At 36.4% G+C, this 20,444-nt stretch overlaps 1 protein-coding gene across 6 annotated transcripts in view; it reads left to right on the forward strand.

Annotated features, from left to right (window-relative positions):
* PDE10A (phosphodiesterase 10A) overlaps positions 1-17,664 on the forward strand; it is a 269,479-nt gene extending 251,815 nt beyond the window's left edge. For 4 of the 6 annotated variants that reach the window (XM_060753706.2, XM_060753707.2, XM_060753708.2 and 1 more), the window contains exons 16-23: positions 5,877-5,972; positions 7,311-7,461; positions 8,219-8,374; positions 9,848-10,020; positions 11,060-11,171; positions 13,444-13,524; positions 14,186-14,274; positions 16,639-17,664. In XM_060753706.2, coding sequence (XP_060609689.2) covers positions 5,877-5,972; positions 7,311-7,461; positions 8,219-8,374; positions 9,848-10,020; positions 11,060-11,171; positions 13,444-13,524; positions 14,186-14,274; positions 16,639-16,753 — 973 coding nt within the window. In that variant the 3' untranslated portion in view covers positions 16,754-17,664. The remainder of the gene's footprint in view (positions 1-5,876; positions 5,973-7,310; positions 7,462-8,218; positions 8,375-9,847; positions 10,021-11,059; positions 11,172-13,443; positions 13,525-14,185; positions 14,275-16,638) is intronic. The other 2 variants (XM_060753710.2, XM_060753711.2) reach the window with 1 other exon arrangement.
* Positions 17,665-20,444: the final 2,780 nt, after the last annotated feature.

Raw genomic sequence — 20,444 nt, forward strand, 5'->3', positions numbered from 1 at the left:
CGCATTTTGGACTTTAGGAGAGCTGATTTCCAAAAAATGAAGGAAACGCTGAGCAGCATTCCATGGACACAGATACTAAAAGACAAGGGAGTTACGGATGGATGGGAGTTTCTCAAGAGTGAAATACTCAAGGCGCAGTTGCAAACCGTGCCAACAAAAAGAAAAAATAGGACAAGTGCAAAGAAGCCAGAATGGATGTCCAAAGAACTTCTAACTGTGCTGAGACACAAAAGAGACATGCACAAGAACTGGAAAAAGGGAGAAATCACCAAAGAAGAATTCAAACAAATAGCCAACACCTGTAGGGAAAAGGTCCGCAAGGCTAAAGCACAAAATGAGCTCAGGCTTGCCAGGGACATTAAAAACAATAAAAAGGGATTCTTTTCTTATGTCAGTAGAAAAAGGAAAAACAAGGAGGCGATAGGGCCTCTTCGAGGAGAAGATGGGGCAATGCTGACAGGGGATAGGGAAAAGGCAGAACTACTAAATACCTTCTTTGCCTCGGTCTTCTCACAAAAAAAAATGTCATCTTCAACCTCAGCAAGACGGAGTGGATGAGGGATTTGAGGACATCCAACTCCAAATTGGGAAACAAGTCGTACAGGAATACCTGGCCGCTCTAAATGAGTTCAAGTCCCCAGGGCCAGATCAACTAGACCCAAGAGTATTGAAGGAACTAGCGGAAGTCATTTCGGAACCATTGGCAACCATCTTTGCGAGTTCTTGGAGAACAGGAGAAGTTCCAGCAGATTGGAGGAGGGCCAATGTGGTCCCAATCTTCAAGAAGGGAAAAAAAGGATGACCCAAACAACTACCGTCCGGTCAGCCTCACGTCAATACCAGGCAAGATTCTGGAAAAGATTGTTAAGGAAGTGGTCTGCAAACACTTAGAAACAAATGCGGTCATTGCTAATAGTCAACATGGATTTATCAAAAACAAGTCATGCCAGACTAATCTGATCTCTTTTTTCGATAGAGTTACAAGCTGGGTAGATGCGGGAAATGCCGTGGATGTAGCGTACCTGGATTTCAGTAAGGCCTTCGACAAGGTCCCCCATGACCTTCTGGCAAGGAAACTAGTCCAATGTGGGCTAGGCAAAACTACGGTGAGGTGGATCTGTAATTGGTTAAATGGACGAACCCAGAGGGTGCTCACCAATGCTTCCTCTTCATCCTGGAAAGAAGTGACGAGCGGAGTGCCGCAGGGTTCCGTCCTGGGCCCGGTCCTGTTCAACATCTTTATTAATGACTTAGATGAAGGGTTAGAAGGCAGGATCATCAAGTTTGCAGACAACACCAAATTGGGAGGGATAGCCAATACTCCAGAGGACAGGAGCAGGATTCAAAACGATCTTGACAGATTAGAGAGATGGGCCAAAACTAACAAAATGAAGTTCAACAGTGACAAATGCAAGATACTCCACTTTGGCAGGAAAAATGAAGTGCAAAGATACAGAATGGGGGATGCCTGGCTCGAGAGCAGTACGTGTGAAAAAGATCTTGGAGTCCTCGTGGACAACAAGTTAAACATGAGCCAACAATGTGATGTGGCGGCAAAAAAAGCCAATGGGATTTTGGCCTGCATCAATAGGAGCATAGTGTCTAGATCTAGGGAAGTAATGCTACCCCTCTATTCTGCTTTGGTTAGACCACATCTGGAATATTGTGTCCAGTTCTGGGCACCACAATTCAAGAGAGATATTGACAAGCTGGAATGTGTCCAGAGGAGAGCGACTAAAATGATAAAAGGTCTGGAGAACAAGCGCTATGAGGAGCGCCTTAAGGAGCTGGGCATGTTTAGCCTGAAGAAGAGAAGGCTGAGAGGGGATATGATAGCCATGTATAAATATGTGAGAGGAAGCCACAGGGAGGAGGGAGCAAGCTTGTTTTCTGCTTCCCTGGAGACTAGGACGCGGAACAATGGCTTCAAACTACAAGAGAGGAGATTCCATCTGAACATGAGGAAGAACTTCCTGACTGTGAGAGCCGTTCAGCAGTGGAACTCTCTGCCCCGGAGTGTGGTGGAGGCTCCTTCTTTGGAAGCTTTTAAACAGAGGCTGGATGGCCATCTGTCAGGGGTGATTTGAATGCAATATTCCTGCTTCTTGGCAGGGGGTTGGACTGGATGGCCCATGAGGTCTCTTCCAACTCTTTGATTCTATGATTCTATGATTCTACCTAGTATCCACTGATTCAATGAATCTGTACTCTGGCTGGGACAACGAATTGGATTTAGACCTAAGCATTTCACATATATATAGAAACCTGACAATATGTGCAAATAATCAATTGCACCCAAATTTTGCACATATTAAACATGTTAGCCATTGTCTAATGTGCATTACCATACTATTTTGGGCACTCTGATATAAACATGGAAGTCAGAAAAAAAATTAAAAATCCAAAACATTTGAAGCAGTTGCATTTCCCTAATCCCAGTGTTTGGGGAAAACAAAAATTGTGAAAAGTGGAATATATTAATTTTTCCTGAATTATCTGTAAACTTTTCTGTTAGCAGGTTTGTTTTTTTCTGATTCAAAGCTTTATCCATTAATATAAATATACAGTTGAATTCCAATAAAAATATATCCCATATAGGAAGCAGAGAAATAAACTAGAATATCTGAAAATACCTAAATGTACACTAAGTGTAATGTATTCACACTACAATGCAAGCTCCTTATCCACAGATGAAATATTCACAATTTTACTAACTGACACTCTAAAAAATTACTCTATGAAATATTTACCCTCCCCACCCTATAAATCCTATGAAATCATGGGATTTGTAGAGTGGTGTGAGGGTATGGCTCTCCAACAAAGAAATCTAAATATTTCATTAATTATAAATTGCAGGATTTCATAGCATGTAAGAATGATACTCAAAGTATCAAAGTCCTCTAACTATAGTGTGAAAAAGACATATTTGCAATAGATTCTCCTTCTGTCAGTATTATTTAGAACCATCCTAAACAGTATAAAGTCTAGAATATTTTTCTCATTTAGAAGAATGTGTAGGAATCAAACAATTACTTTTTCTGTCTGCTTCTGTTGCTGAGGGAAGGACAGCGATATCTATCTTCTGTGGCCGAAGTAGTATGGCCTATCAGAAGATCTGTATGTTATAACTTCAGAATAACATTGACAATTACAGCAGTGTCATTCTCATCATACATATATTTATGATTCCAAAAGGAGACGCAAAAGCTACAGATTCTGATGCCACCTTAAGGATTAACAGATTTTATTTAATGTATGCTTTTTGAGGACTGAAGCCCATTGGGTGCAATAATCTGATGAAGTGGGCTGCTGTCCATAAAAGCTTTTACTAAATAAAATGTATTAGTTTTTAATGTGTGATATAACTCCTCTGACTTAGTAAATGTAGATAAAATTAGCCATGTGAATTCCAGACTAAAAACAAATATATTTTTGAAAATACATCTGTTAGTTCTTTGATAGATCAGTAATTTCATATTCTTAATTTCAGCTGGCCTTAATTTGATGTACTGCATTTCCATAGTTCATACATTAGGATCCCCATAATTGTGGAATCCACACCCGCAGTTTCACTTATCTATGCCTTGGGGAAAATGGTCTGTCTAGGAACTTGCTAGGTCCTCCAGGTGATTCTATGTAATGCTTCCCCGTAGGAGTTGCCATACAGTTGTGTTGGAGGACCTAGCAAATTCCTTGAGAGGATAGCTACTAAATTTAATGACATATGGTCAATATCTTCAGTTTCAGGTAACCATGGTCTTGGCTGTGAATGTATCCCCTTGTAGATACAACGATCTTTATTGATATTGCAGAAAATTGAGAACTCTATATGCAAGAGGATTTGAAATATCATACATATCATTTTATAGTATGGAATAAATATTTCCTAACTGTATAAATACAGATTCATTTAAACAGTTCTTATTCATTTTTTAGAAAACTTTCAAAGATAGTTCAAGCAGTATTTTAAAACTATGTATGTTTTATAAAGTAGATAAGTTCCATTCGATAAGAGAAAACATTCAAGCTTCATTTCCTCCTAATTTTTCAAAAAAAAAATCTTATTTTTATGTTCCACAAATTGGAGCAAAAGCATCCTTACGTCCCTCTAGGCTTTCAATATGGGCACTACTTTCTCCATCACTTGCCCAGACCTCCACGTGTGCCTCAGAGCCCTGCAGAGCTTTTTGAATAGGAGAGTTATTTTTCTATCAAACTTTACTTCTACAAATTTTACTTCTTTCAGTAATATACTGATTTTATTTTTAATTTTGTTTAAATCTGTATTTTGGTATGTGTGCATCTGGAAACAAACTGATAATCAGTTATGGGTTTTGCGATCTTTAAATCTGATTAAAAATCTTCATTATAATTTATTTTGGATACATGCTACAGTTTTAAATGAAACGTCAGGAAAATGTGTTATGTTTATGTCTTAAAAGAAAAACTCAGGATTTTTTTTTAAAATGGAAGATACATTTGGCCAGATTTTTCTGATGGTAGATGAAGCATTTCATGAATTATGTTTCAATTCTAAAACATGCAATCAATATATCTCTGAATATAATTTAGTTCATTTCTAATTTCCTTATCTTGTTTATTACATTATCTTCAATCATACATCAGTTACAGACAAATTGGATGCTCAGTCCTGTTGAATTTTTTCCTCATTATATACAATGTATATGCATAAATTGTCAACTCCAGAGGTGGACAGATTTCAGTTTCTGAGAATCTTCTTTGATTCTTTTTCTAAACTCTTCAGATGAAAAATGGTTCAGAAGGGGTTTTACAAAGTACCGTAGAGAATCAAGGGTGCAACGAAATAAGCACTCAGCTTAGGAAGCTCAAAGTCACATTACAGAAATAGTCACTACTAGTTTTCACCAACTGTTTGCATGCATCTCAGCATTCTCTTTGTAAGGAGAAGATTTGTTTATTACCCTTTCTGATTTGCTACAAAGCATCTGGACACATGCCAGTAAATTCCACTGTATCTTTTGACCACATCTAAACTAGCCTTCCCATTTTGCCATTTTCCTTGCTTTTTTGCAACAAGAATATCATAAACAAAAGTTTCAGATATTCTGTTAATGGTCAACCTTCCTTCTCACTTTTCCTGAAATGCATTCTAAGTGAAATTTTAGGAAAAGCTTGCATATTTAAGAACTGATAAAGTAGTGAACCCACTTGTTCTGTTCTATAACACTAACTCTCCACTTTATATTAATCTACACTGGCCAACATACAGTTTGGTGCCTCAAATGTTAACCTCTTTTCTGGGTATATTTGATTTGTTGATTCTAAAAATGGCACCAGTTTTTCCTTATCAGCTCTAGCTTTTGGAATATGGAACATATGCCATCTACCAGTCACCATTTGCCCACCCAAAGAAAACCATGATAACCATATCTGAGAAACTAGAGATGATGTTGTCTATTCAATGCAGTTTTCTGAGTATGTGCCCCAATTAAGACCCAGGAATAGAACTAAATACTAAGACACCAAGAATTGTTTTTGTTTTGTGTAATATCAGTAAATACTCGACAATTCAGTCAAAGAGGTATTACATGCTGAAAATCGTATCAGAAGTATGCTCCCTTACATGAAAATAAGTTCCACTGATGTCAGTGAGTCTTCTCCATAAATAAACATGCTGCTGAAGTGGTAGCCACAAATAGAAGCAAAATAGTAAACATATTTAAATATTCATATATTAAATACAAAATATGGACTAAATTAAATTTGTCTATGTATAGAGATTGTTTTGAATTGTAAAATGTCTCAACTAGGTAATTCTTAGCTTGAAATGTAACCATAGAGGCAAGGTAGTTCTCTTTCCTGCCATGTAAGTCTGCCCCATTTTGCATATGCAGGAGGATCAGCAGGGAAGACACTCAGGACAAAGAAGAATGCAGTGCTATGCTGTCAGCATTGAGCCTTTATGTGGAGTCTGATGTTGTGGAGGAAGGGTAATTAGAGCTTTTAGCCTAGACACCAGCTTTGAATAGATGGGGTTGTGTTTGCATGGGATATTTAAATATGGTTTGATTTAGGAACCAACTTTTGTGATCTAAATTTCAATTAAAATTTATATTTGCCATTAATTCACCAGATGTGACTGTTCTTCAGAAAGTTTGCCTTTTTAAAAAAATAAAAAGGAACATAGGCTGCTGAGAAATTACTTGGTTATTCTTAAAAGCTCTGTGGGACTCTGATGTAGACATGCAGCTCTGCTGTCCCTTCCTCTTTTTTGAGTTGAAGAATGCTTCTCAAGAATTCTTGACTATGTGATGTATTGCCCCGTGCAGGGAAAGAACAGGGATCTCCATGTTTGTATCAGTTTCCACACAGGTGCAATGGAAGTTAAATTGTATTCATTTTCAGCATCCAGGACAGTATTTTGAATATGAACTAAATCCCATTAGATTAGTGCAACAACACAAAACACAGACTATCGGTGTCTGAAGCTTTGTTATAGGGAATGAAGAAGTGGAGCCCAGCCAACAGAGGAGCTCTTGCTGTATTTTATATTTCATCTTCTATTAGCTGTGTTCAGTGTAGCCAGTAGTAACAGATTATAGGAATTGTGGTCTCTTAATGAAGTAAAAAAAGACACACATAACCTAACCCCCGCCCCATACACACATACTTGGAGAAGGAATAATGCCTATGGGAACTGTGAAGGATATAAGGATACAATCAACCACACTTCTCCCATTTCTTTAATAATCTCTCGCCATAAGGCATAAAAATAGCCTGCATCCAAGCAGAGGTATAAAACTCTCTGCTTTGCTTTATACAATCTGGCATTTTCTAAGCAATAAACTCCCCTTCTCTTCTGAACTGAAAGCTGGGAATGGGTTGCTCAAAACATTACTTGCTGCCTCCAGTAGTAGCATGCTTGAGAAATATGCTATGATTCCCTGCTCCTCAATGGCTTGCTATTTTGAATGCAGCTAAGTGAGGAATGGGCATAAAAAATGGGGAATGTTTCATATTTCTGCAGTGCACAAAAATATATCACCTTAGTATTTAAGTGAAGAGAAGAACATCTGGATTTGATAAGTGGAAGGAAAATTACTGTTGAATGTGATTCTGCTTGTGACAATATAACCTACTTTGTACTTCCATCGAAGTACAAACTTACATGAAATTCATATCAACTAGAAATGTTTCTCTGAAACCTGGCTCATTGCCAGTATAGAATTAAATACATTTTACAGTAAATTGTCTTTTGTCCTTTCTGGTTAACATTATTCTTAAGTTTTGCAGTCTGCCTTTGTCTCACTCTTCTTTTTCCCCTCAAGTTTTGATTTAGAAAAACTCTGTCGTTTCACTATGTCCGTAAAGAAGAACTACCGCCGTGTACCCTATCACAACTGGAAACATGCAATTACAGTGGTACATTGTATGTATGCCATTCTTCAGAATAACCACAATGTTTTCACAGATCTAGAAGTAAGTACAGAGTTGTGGTGGTGGCAGTGATCATGATAATTTTGCATATATGAAAAATGTCAAATTAAACACACAAGGCAAAATTGCTTTGTGACTTATGAGGAATTATATAGGGTTTCCATTTTGGTTTACTTTGAATAAGATTGATTACACTTTGAACTAGATTTGGGGTTTTGCTAATTTTTCTGAAGGTTTGAGCATCTCAGAAGGTCACTCTCTAGCAAAGACACTGCCATAGAAGGGCATTGTTTAATACAAAAGAAGTGTCTTAGCCAAGTATTGCAGCTTCATTTGTAATTGTACTAACAAAGTTTAGTCATTATTTCTAAATATTTCCATGCTGAAATTTTTTTTCAGTTAGCAGAACAGGGAAATATTTTGAATTTCTAGAAACTTGCATTTAGCTAAGAAAGAGATCAGCTAGATAGATGTTCATATGAAATCCAAATTAGGACTCCTCTATTTTATTTATTTCCAATATTTCTATCCCGCCCTTCTCAACCCCCAAGGGGGGGGGGGGGGTGGACTCAGGGTGGTTTACAATCCCTTCAGCAATATCCTGTTGTTTAGTATACAGTACATTGATTCACTCTTTGGAAGTTCTCTCATTTATTCTACATATTCAATCAATATTATTTTCTGTTCATTTTATCTATTCTTTCAGCCACTAAACTTTCTTTAGAAGTGTAGAGTGGCATCTAGTGGTATAAAGTGATATTGAGTACTAAATACATATCCTACCTGCTTTCTTTTCTAGCGAAGAGGTCTTCTGGTTGCATGTTTATGTCATGACCTGGATCACAGAGGTTATAGCAACAGCTATCTCCAGAAATTTGACCATCCATTGGCAGCTCTTTATTCCACCTCAACCATGGAACAGCATCACTTTTCACAGACAGTGTCTATCTTGCAGGTAATACATTTTATTCTCTATCAAAAACAGCTCAAATTAAAAAAAAAAGAATTCTAAATATGACCAAAGGTTCAGTATCTCCTGTAGGACAGCCACATGAGCAGACCTTGATTCTTCTGGTCAAAGGAGAACTTCCTTAGCAGCCCAAGGTCTCCTGTGTGCCCTAGGATACCATTCCAGAGATCATAGATTGAATACCTCTTGACTGGAAGTTGCACATGAAGCAATGTTTAAGCATCCACATTGTGGTTATCAATGTATTTTTAAAATGGCAAACAAAAATGTGAGGCAAGATAAAAATTCATCTTTATTCAACTAAATGAGGAAAATCTATCTCAAAAGGTACTGTGGTGTTGCTGCTGAAATGAGCATGCCCCAGATTTGGAGGTAATGAGTTACAACTAGCATTACCTGTGACTGATTATTGTTTGTAACTACTAGCTGTTAACTAGTAAAGAATAACGAGAGTGTAATAGGTAAGAGCAAATTCCTTTATTGGTGTGATGAGTAAATGTTTCTAATTATTTAAAAATACTTTTAAGAATTAATTTCATAGGCACTTTGATGTCATTCTCTTATCAGTTCTTGAGGCTTCTTTCCTTTCAAAAAAGTAATGGAAAAATAAGAAGCAGCACATCAAATAAAGTTTTCTTTTTCATCTTCATAATAAATAACAAGAAAAACCTGCTTTTTCAACTTATCAATGTATGAGGGAATGAATTATTTTTGAAGAGTGACTGTCCAAGCTCTGAACATCCATATACTGAATTCTTGCTTCCACCACTCAGGAATATGTATTGAAATAATCCATGATGTGATACTGAATTATGAATTTCCCTGCCCTATGAGCAAAGCCATCATGATTTCCCAATGTGAGAAAAGAGTTTATATGTTGGGGGAGAGGAGAATTCATGTAAAAAGTTTTTATTACATAATAAGAATGCCAGCACTATGTATTTGAATGTTTGTTGTATTAAAACTGAATGAGAAACTTGGTTGAGCCCAGGGTCCAAATAAACCTCTTCAGAATGTGCCAGGCATTGAACCAGCACTGTTCTATGTCCCTGGAAAACAAAAGCGTGTTGGGAACAAAAGCAAAAATGTTATTTTATTTTAAGACAAGATATGTGGGGACTATTTGCTTTGTTATAAAGGAAAATTGTGTTTGCAGTAGCCCCCTGTAAAAAAAATCTTATTTAAACAAGTGTTTATGTCAAGAATATATTCCCTAGAATCATAGAGTTGAAGGAGGCCACATGGGCCATCTAGTCTAACCCCCTGCCATTCAGAAAAAGCACAGTCTAATGGGGCTAAGTGTTTTGGAGATTGCAAAACACTAGTGGTGTGGTACCAAAATGTGTCAGGGGCCATATGGTGTTGTTCATCCCTCAATTAAATTCATGATTTAAATGGAAAAAATGTGTTAAACTAGCTCAAAATAAGATATTTTTCTGTTTTTTTATAATTTTGTAGCTGGAAGGCCACAATATTTTCTCTAATTTGAGCTCCAATGATTATGAGCAAGTCCTGGAAATCATCCGCAAAGCCATTATAGCTACTGACCTTGCTCTGTACTTTGGAAATCGGAAGCAGTTAGAAGAGCTTCATCAGGGAAAAACACTAAATCTTAAAAACCAGGCACATAGGTAAAAACAAATTAATGTTTACAATTTACCTTGAAGTTTCAATAATGTTATTTTGTCAGTGTCAAAGGTTTCAGATTACACTTTAAAAATCTGACTTTTGTGAATTAATTTCTCATATGATGTATGTGGATCATATTAACATATGTTACAAATTGACCTCAGACATTCAGATGCCCAGTAGCTTATTAATAGAAACAATAGAAAAAATCCTCTGTGGGGACCAAAATGACATTTAGAGCATTTGTTAGGCATCTAAAAAGATGGGATCCCCAAGGGGCTCAAAAACAGCTTTGGAGATTGCAAGTGGCCAACAGACTATGCAGTCTTCACCTGTGTTCTTCAATTTTTGAACATTTTCTTTGCATTAAACATAGCTTTGATATTTATGGCTTCTTGGGCAATATGCATGCATTCTTGCCAAATAATGCATGACAAATTGAACTTTTTAAAAATGTATTTGGGCCACTATGCTTATTATAATTGCAGTGCTTTAGCTACTTAATAATATAAGATGGATTGTGGGTGGATGGGTAAAAGATAGGATTGAAAGGCTTATCCCATGTATTAATGCATTTGTACTAAGATCAAAGAAAGAAAGACAGCTGCACGATGGATTGTAATTCTCAGTGATGGTTGCTGCCCCACTGAGATGTTGCTGGTACTATCTCCCCTCCATCAAATGACCCTCAGCTTATCTATAGGGCCTTAATGTTGGCCCTGAAGCCTGCTCTCGATTTCTATGTGAGGTTGACCTATACACAAGTATATAGGTGAATTGCTAGTCAATTTAGTCAATTTATTTGTTTTTTGTAAAAAAAAATTTTTGTGGGAATAGGGTTTGATGACAGTAAGGATACACCCCGGTGATAAGGGATAGAAAATTAGTCATTCTATTTTGCTTATTACAATTGGGGGGGGGGGGGGGGGGCATCCACGTGTGAAAATTAATGCCAAATCCGTTTATATACATGTTATTCTTGATAACCAAATACTGAATATTTTAAAACATTATGATAAATTCTGAGTCATTATATTTTAGGGATCGTGTGATTGGATTAATGATGACAGCATGTGACTTGTGTTCTGTGACAAAATTGTGGCACGTGACCAGATTGACAGCTAGTGATATATATGCAGAATTTTGGGCTGAGGTATGTACATTTCATTATTGATTTGTTTATCTTAATTGTTTCTGCTATGTTTCTTTGGGAATTACCATCAGCATCAGAGATCATGAGAGTACATTTCACTGGTGTGTCTGATCCTAGTTCTGCTATTTCAGATTGAAGGTGACAGCTGGCATTAAAGAATGCTCCACTCTATAGAAAATCTCACTAAAATACTAATCCTAGTATTTTGTAGAGGGAAGAAAGCAAGTACTTTTCTCTCTGACATAAAATTTGTGTATGGAAAGATTTTTTTTAAAAAAAACCCACTAATTGATAGGAATGTTTACTTGTAATTTTTGACAAAAATATTGCTTCTATACATGTTGCTTGTGAGAAGTGTCCCATGGAATATGACATGTATTGGAGTGTAATTGAAATTTATTTCTGTTTTGATTTTCTGTTCTAGAGTAAAATAACACAGTGGCACCTATGCTGTTTCCATCTTTTGTGTTCCTTTGAAATTTACTAACAATATTTGTCATTTCCTCTGTTGCTCTAAATAAAAGAGTTCTTCTTAAACAGTGTGTTAAAGCAGCTATGTCCGTTTGTTGAAAGCTATAACCCATTCCCATTGTACGGCTAGCAGTATACCATAGAATCAGGATTCCCGTTTCTGGAAGATCAAGAGCAAGATAAAGATTTTTTTTAATCCAGAAAGGAAACTGTTCAGCCCTACTTGTACTTCCTATCATTTCTATATAGCTTCCTCCTATACTTTTTGAATTAATGTCATTGGTCAAGTAACTGGTCAAGTACATAAAAGTGTGGGTGTTGAGTGGGAGAAAGGTTAATTGCACAGTCCTGCATTTGCCCTTCACCCCTCTCCCTGCATGATTTTACTTTGTATTGTCCAAATAGAAAAGATGGCCTTTAATAGTAAAATTAAATCCTTTTAAGTTTTTAAAATCTAAATTGCATCTTCTTTTAGCTTATCTCACATCATAATAATAACAACAATAACAACAACAATGTTTTATTTGTATCTCGTCCCCTCTCCCTGAAGGGACTCAAGTAGGCTTGCAGCAAGTAACAGTTAAAACAATACAAAAAGAAAGTTTTAGCCTTGTTTCTTACATACAATTTTTGTAGGAATTTCCTTAAAAACTATTATCTTTCTTCCATCTCCCTTCAATTTAATCTTTGTGTAGGATTGAATCACTCAGTCTTTTTGAGAAGATAGATCTCTTGGCATTTTTTGCCATCACCAAGTTATCTGATCTTTTAGGTCCTAGCTTAGCCACTCTCCCACAATAAGAATAGTTGTGTATTCATTTAACATTGAACATAGTTTATTTCCCCTTTAGTAATTAAATGAAAATTCTTTTACACCTCATTTACACTTTATGAAATTAAAATCCATTTCTTCTCTTTCTCCTTCTTACAAAAGCTCATCTTCATCCTATAGTGAAGATAGCTTCTTTCATTAACCCAGTTCTTTATAACAAAAAAGTTTAAGAAAATCAAATGGAAGTACTTAGAGATCTTTTAAAAATGACTTGACATCCAATGGTTGGTCAAACTGTTCCACCCACTATACCTATCATGACCACCTCCTGATGGGAAATTGGGTATCCTGGGACTGGTATTCCAAATACCAGTCCCAGAAAGAAATGTTCAGAAAGAAATTTCCACAGACAAATCTTCTCCTTCCGCCAAACAATTGCCCTTGGAGCAGTTTCTGGGAGCTATCACTATCTCAAGATCATATATGCACCTCCGCCTCCCAAATGGAAGTCTATGGCTTCCTTAATTGAATCAGTCTTACCGCCTTCAGCTTTCCCCAGAATTATCCGTTTTTACAATCATGAGGCTTAGTTGAATTTAAATCAAGCTATTCCTTCCAATCAGAATTTTGTGTATGTATGTGTGTATGAAATATTATATTCTGATTGGAAGGCAAGGCTTAATATAGACATGTTTTGTGTTAAATTCAGATTACATTTTAAACCTGATATTTTTTCAAAGGAATGTGGATATTTAATATTTATTTAAAATTTTAGAAATCTGTTTCAGTTTAACATCTGTTCCCTGACTATTTAGTCTTTCTACCATGACCTATAAGTTTTAATGGAAATTATTAATTATAACAATAACCACTCTTCCTTTTTGTTGTAAATAATTTACTTCAGATATCCCTAATTTATTTTAATGTTAAATTTGAAATACATATAAATTAAATATATTAGATAACTAAAAAATTAATTACACACACACACACACACATATCTTCTGTTATTTTGTCCAATCCTTTCAGGGTGATGAAATGAAGAAGTTGGGTATTCAGCCTATTCCAATGATGGACAGAGATAAGAAGGATGAAGTTCCTCAGGGCCAAGTAAGTCTAAAATACCTGATCACCTCACTATAATTGAGTCAAGGTATATATTCCACAAAAATCCAGAACAAATGAGGAAGAAGGCAGCTGCCACAAATATTGGCAAGGGAAATCCAAGTAGCTATAGACTGAGATATGTTGAATTTAGAACAGCTTTTGCTCAGACTGATGAATCATGCCCAAGATAAAGATACTTATTTGCTTTGCGTTTGGAAAGTCACTACTTCAGCCCGTAATATGTTTTAGTTACAGATGTTTAAGAAAAATGCATACATTATGGGAAAGATTTTAGATTGCTACTAGTGAGAATAAAATCAAATAAAACCTGTGAGTTACATTGGTAGAGGCAGTATAAGAAAATTAATACACTCACGTGCAACCTAAATGCAATAAATACATATTATTTGCATTTACATAATTAAAAGTTGTCAGATTTCTGACTTTTTGGCATTTTCAGTTGAGGATTCAGAAAAGTTACAGTGTTAGCATTTGAGGTGTATTCTTCCCTTCACCAAAATTTTGTGACAATTTTGTTAACATGCCCATTGACAGTTTGTTTTATGGTTATTTATCCACATAAGAATGGCCTTAGTTGTATGTGGGATGAAGGCAGTCACACATGTTTTTGTATCAATAATTCCCTTATGCTATTTTTCTCTAGATTGGATTCTATAGTGCTGTAGCCTTGCCATGTTATACCACACTTGCACAGATTTTCCCTCCCACAGCACCACTACTTCGAGCATGCAAGTGAGTAATAAGAATTTGCATCGTGTCATTTGTTTTGTGAGCTGGAAAGCATTTAACATATAATTTACTTTTACACAAAAATATATTCAGAAATTCTATGTAAATTCTGGGTGGAGGGAGGTTACCGAGAAGTCTTATTCATAACTGCCTTTTATAATAGTGAAATCTGGCCTTAAAATTGTTCAGTAGATTCTGTAGGTATGCAGGATTTTTTTTGCAGCAAGGTAATCCTATCCATCAAATCAGAGACAGATCTTTGCTAATGACTGCTTATGTAAAGAAAGTTAATCTGTTTCTGTAAACAATTATTCTCCTCCAAACATTTCAAAGATCTTACTGATCTTTATGATATATCTCTGGAAGACCAGTGTTTCCTGGCTATTTTCCATCTGATTACCTAACACTAATAATCCTCTGTAGCCAGGTTTATTCAAAATCAGTCCTGTGTGTATGTTTAATTTCAGGACATTTCTCCTTTTATTGTGTGGTCACTTAGTTTGACTTCCTTCTTGTAATTGGTCAGTATCTGTGCCCTTGGCATTACACAAACATTCCTGTTTTATTCTTTCCATAATCTGATGTTACATTGCAACTTGGGCTTCAGGGGCTACATTTTTGCAAAATACAACAAAATCTGTGCTATTCCAATAACATTTGCCCTTTACTTTCCAAGACCTTCCTGCTACCCAGGGCAAAATCTGTTTCTATTGCCATATTTTACTGATGTTATTGCTCTTGCTAATTTTATATGTCTGGTTTTAAATGTGTCATTGGTTTTTAATGTTGATACACTGCAATAAAGAACCAACATTGATGGAAGTCAATAGTAGTAAACTGCTTCAAGTGCAAAAGACAAAGAGGGAATACCGTAAAAATACAGTGAAGAGCAGAAGAGAAAACTGGCAAAAGAAGGCTCTCCATGGACACTTCCTGAGAAAAATTGAGAGCAAAATAGACAAAGAAAAAACTTGGATCTGGCTCACAAATGGAACTCTGAAAAAGGAGACGGAGGGCCTGATTCTGGCAGCCCAAGAACAAGCCATTAGAACCAATGCCATCAAACCCAGAATTGAAAAGTTGATGACAGATCCCAAGTGTAGACTCTGCAAGGAAGCAGATGAAACAATAGATCACATTCTCAGCTGCTGCAGGAAGATTGCTCAGACAGACTATAAGCAGAGGCATAACACTGTTGCTCAGATGATTCATTGGAACTTGTGCCACAAATACCATCTGCCTGCAATAAAGAACTGGTGGGATCACATGCCTGAAAAAGTTACAGAAAATGAACATGTTGAACTATTCTGGAACTTCCGAATTCAGACTGACAGAGTTTTGGAGCCCAATACTCCTGACCTCACAATTGTGTTAAAAAACCAAGTATGGATTGTCGATGTTGTAATCTCAGGAAATAGCAGGATTGAAGAGAAACAACTAGAAAAGCTGACCCGATACGAGGATTTAAAGATAGAACTGCAAAGATTCTTGGATGAACCAGTAAGAGTGGTCCCAGTGGTGATTGGCACACTGGGTGCAGTGCCTAAAGACCTTGGCCTGCACTTAAACACAATTAGCGCTAACAAAATTACCATCTTTAAGCTGCAAAAGGCCATCCAACTGGGATCTGCATGCATTATTCACCGATACATCGCATAGTTTTAGACACTTGGGAAGTGTCTGACGTGTGATCCAATACAACAACCAGCATAGTGATCTTGTTTGCTATGTACTAATCTTTTGTTTCAAATTATATTATTATTATTATTATTATTATTATTATTATTATTATTATTATTCACAAAGCAGTAATGAGACACAAGCAGCCTAACATTGGCTAACTGATTTAAATGTGTAATATGTAATATGTTATCTCAATTCAGGTGATAGGTTTTTTTTTTTGTCATGTCAGGAGCGACTTGAGAAACTGCAAGTCACTTCTGGTGTGAGAGAATTGGCCGTCTGCAAGGATGTTGCCCAGGGGACGCTCGGACATTTTGATGTTTTATCATTCTTGTGGGAGGCTTCTCCTGTGTCCCCGCATGAGGAGCTGGAGCTGATAGAAGAAGCTCATCCGCGCTCTCCCGAGATTTAAACCTGCGACCTGTCGGTCTTCAGTCCTGCTGGCACAGAGGTTTAACCCACTGCAGCACCGGGGGCTCCAGGTGACAGGATTGAACCTCTTGATAGGTTTCAAACCAGCTTCTCTTGGAAATGTAGAACATTTCGGAGACCATTCAATTTAAATAAGAGGGACTGAACCATATTATTCTTGATTTTGTGAGGTAGTACCAATCTTTGACTATCTTATTTTGAAAAAAAAAAGATTTTTGTTATGTTGAATATTGACTTTTATTGTTTCTTTAGGGAAAATCTCAAACAATGGGAAAAAGTGATACGTGGAGAAGAAGCTTATGGATGGATACCTACCGAGTCAAATAGCACTGGCTCAGATTCGCTTCCTGTGAAGATTGATGACTAATAAACATTTCAAGAATTATTTAATTCCCCTCCTCCCTTTTTTTGCTTTTAAAATTATGAACACTCGAATTAACAAGTGAAGAAGACTTCGTAGAATCCTTCAGCGATACAGTATGAAAAAAGAGACTGAATGACAATTCAGCCATTTCAAATCAGCTATGGAAGCAAATCTTTAGCTTGTAAATACTAAAAAAAACAAAAACAAAACCTTGCTTTTTACTTATGGGCTACTTACTGAGGCCTTAATTTAAAAATGGAGAAAGCAGAACATAAAGGCTGCTTTTAAACTGCATCTTCTACCGGGAGCAGGGTTCAATGGTACTTTTTCTACATCATACTGTTACCAGTTCCATTTACAACGCTCTTGGCTATCAACAGGAGATCACCCATTGCTATTGTAAATGTTTTTGTTAAATCTTTGTGTCATGATTTATAACTTCAGAAGAAATTCTCTGGAGATGAAACTATAATTGAGTTTACAGTACTTGAATTTACCTTGCTGCATATGGGAGTTTATCTTTCAAATATAGTGCTCCAAAATGGTTTTATAAACATCACAGGACAACTGTTTTATTGGACATGTTAAATATTGGAAAATATAAAATATGTGGTTTCTAAAAGTGATTTCTCCAGATACAAAGTGTGTCCATTTCTACACTGGAAGTAATAGAACATTTACCTCTGACAAGAAGACATTTTAAGTATTCCATCAGTAGATGAAGGCCTTCCTGCTGACATTAATAAGGGAAATGGGCTGAATGTCAAAGGTCTAACCAGTGGAAAACAAATCAAATTATATTTTGGGAAATCTTAGAGAGACAGGCCTTCAATCCCATAAAAACAGGGCATTAAAAATAATGCCATAATCACTAGAATATAAAGGTATCTTTACAATAAACGACATTGATATTATCTCCAGCTTTTAATTTCCTCAGTAGTGCTATGTATGTTCTGCTCAGCCCCTCCCTCCTAACAATTGAAAAGTTTATTTCAAAGCATACTCTTTTTTTAAATCTTGTAAGCACACTGCTTATAAAACAGATTGCTGGTTTGAAAAACATTGCACTTGAATACTGTGAAATACAAGTCTGTATTGACTTGGCCCCCAATTCTGCAAACATTGACATTATTTAAAGCCTATGTATACCTCTTTGCAGAACTGAGTTTTAGATCTAGTGCAAACACTTTAATTTAAATATATCTTTATAAGTTATATTACTAAGCCATGGGGTTTAATCCTAGCACCACCGACCTCAGTGTGAGTTCTGCTATAGACTTGAATGGGTACTTTTTTTCTACCCCTTTCTCTTTCATCTCCTCATGTCCCTGATCTGTCTACTAACAGAATATGTTTGTACTGTCCTCAAGGATGAGGGTACCAATCTTTTGCTGGATGTAACATTTAAATGGCTGCATGCATAGAAAATTTATATAAATTTGATCTGCGCTATCTTTGCCTACGGGCTAACACATCAGAATAAGACTTGTATCTGCACATTGGATTCCCCCATTACAACATTATGTTCAACACATGTTGTGGTTAAGTGCGATGGCCATGCACTTAATCACAACATCGTTATGACCCACCAATTCACATAGATGCTGAATTTTGGGAGGAGTTGTGAGCAAGCAATGGGAAGCATTGTTACATGGATGTAAATGCCAGGTTTTCTTGTTACTTGGGGTGTAAAACTGCTTTTCTTGTTACTTAGTACTCTCTAGAATTTCCCAAACATTGGTCCTCTGGTACTGGACTTCTGCTCCCAGAAGCCCCAGCCAATTTGGTCAATAGTTAGTAATTCTGAAGTCCAAAACACCTGGAGGACCAAAGCTTAGGAAGCACCGTGGTGTATTCTGGTATTCAAGTCATGAGTATGATAATATATGCTGGATGACATCTGCCAGATAATTTGTGGACTCTGAAAATGACTAGCACACCAAGATTATTTTTGCCAGTAGATCCAAATGCTTGACTTCCCAGAATTACCTTTTGATATTGTTGCTGTAAAAGATCAATCATGGGCATGAAAGTTCTATTATTGTAAGAGCATTCAAATCAGTCCATCTTCCATGTAGAGCAAGCAGCTCTTTGTACTCTCACACACAAACACATGTCTAGCCTATAATAGATTTGGTTCAATCATCTGTTTTTAATTGACTACTCTCTTATCTTCTTCAATATACTAAATAGGCCATATGTTCATAAGATCACATGATCATATTATCTCATCATTTTAACCCTTGTCTAAAAGAAAACATTTTACTGACCAATTCCTCAGAGAGTTTTGCCTTAGATTGTAGTTTAAGACATGTTGTTACATGATTGTACATCAATGTCTATGGTCTGGTAAGAAATATATACAATGATATCATTGAGCCTTTTCCATAAATATATATTATATGTTTAGATATGTGCTCTGTTGGGTCTTTTTTTAAAGACCTGGGTCCTTGAAATGATCCAGTTAGCATTGCCCTAATCATTCTTTATCACGTCATCTTACTATTTCTCATGTGACCATTATGCCCAACAGAACCAAGTATTAAAGAAACAACTATTTCAAATATGTTTTGATTAGGTTTACATGGATAACTACCCAGTTGTAAGAAAAAAGGAGGTGGCATGCCTAATTAATCCAAAGCATTCCTCTGTTATGTATATACACACTGAGAAAAATGGCAGAGCTAGTGAAACTGGAATTCCAGAAATTATAATTTTTATATATTTCTGGAGGGCTTGTTTAGTCTAAGGTGACAGTGACATAAATGGAAGTATTTCCCTTTGGTCTAGATCTCGATGGCTATGTATTTTATCATCCTGTATGGATGTTGTCATATATAGTCAGAATCTCAACACTCATTCTACAAGTGAGTTTGGCCTAATTTAAAGTATTGTTACAGTTAATGGATTCAACTCATATCACAATTGATTGCATCAAACATTAAATTATTTCAGTCTGCCTCTTGATGATTAGCAAGATTGATTCTTTTTGCTGTCATTGATAGTATGAAGAAGCAGTAAGAGTTTTCTGAGGTAGGCTTCTCTTTTTGTTTTCTGGGATTACTATTACTAATAATAATATTTTAGAAGTATTTCCTGAAGTAGAGGAAGGGAAGAAGAAAAAAAAGCTAAAAGGGTGAAAGCCCCCAAATGTACTCAGGTCCCCAACACCCAGTCAGTCAGACTAAATAAAAAGAATCAGGAAAATAAAGGAAAATAAAAAAGATTCAATTGTGATGCCAAATAGGGGAAGAGGAGCTGAGATCAGCTCCTGCTTGCTTTCGTGTCAGGCAGGTTTTCGTGCCAGGAGGGTCCTTACCATTATGAGCTCCCGAAGTACCAAAGATACCAATGGAAACAGAGGAAATGAAATCCACGCACAACCCTAGTTACTACTCATGATTGAATAACAATATAAAATATTTCCAGAAGCAAGCATTGTGATTGATGACTCCTCAGAATGACACATCTTATCCAGTTTTCAGTCAGAACTTGAAAAGAGCTATCCAAAGTTCAGAAAAATATCTCCAAATTAGCTTCAACACATTGGGTACTTTCTTGAAAACTCAGAATAAAATCCTCTGCAGGCTCACCACCCAATTGACATAGGAGTCACCTGCCACTACTGCAGTGGTTGTCAATCTGGGGTCCCTAGATGTTTTTGGCCTACAACTCCCAGAAATCCCAGCCAATT

Source organism: Anolis sagrei, chromosome 1, assembly GCF_037176765.1.
Source record: "Anolis sagrei isolate rAnoSag1 chromosome 1, rAnoSag1.mat, whole genome shotgun sequence".
In the NCBI taxonomy this organism is placed as follows: domain Eukaryota; kingdom Metazoa; phylum Chordata; class Lepidosauria; order Squamata; family Dactyloidae; genus Anolis; species Anolis sagrei.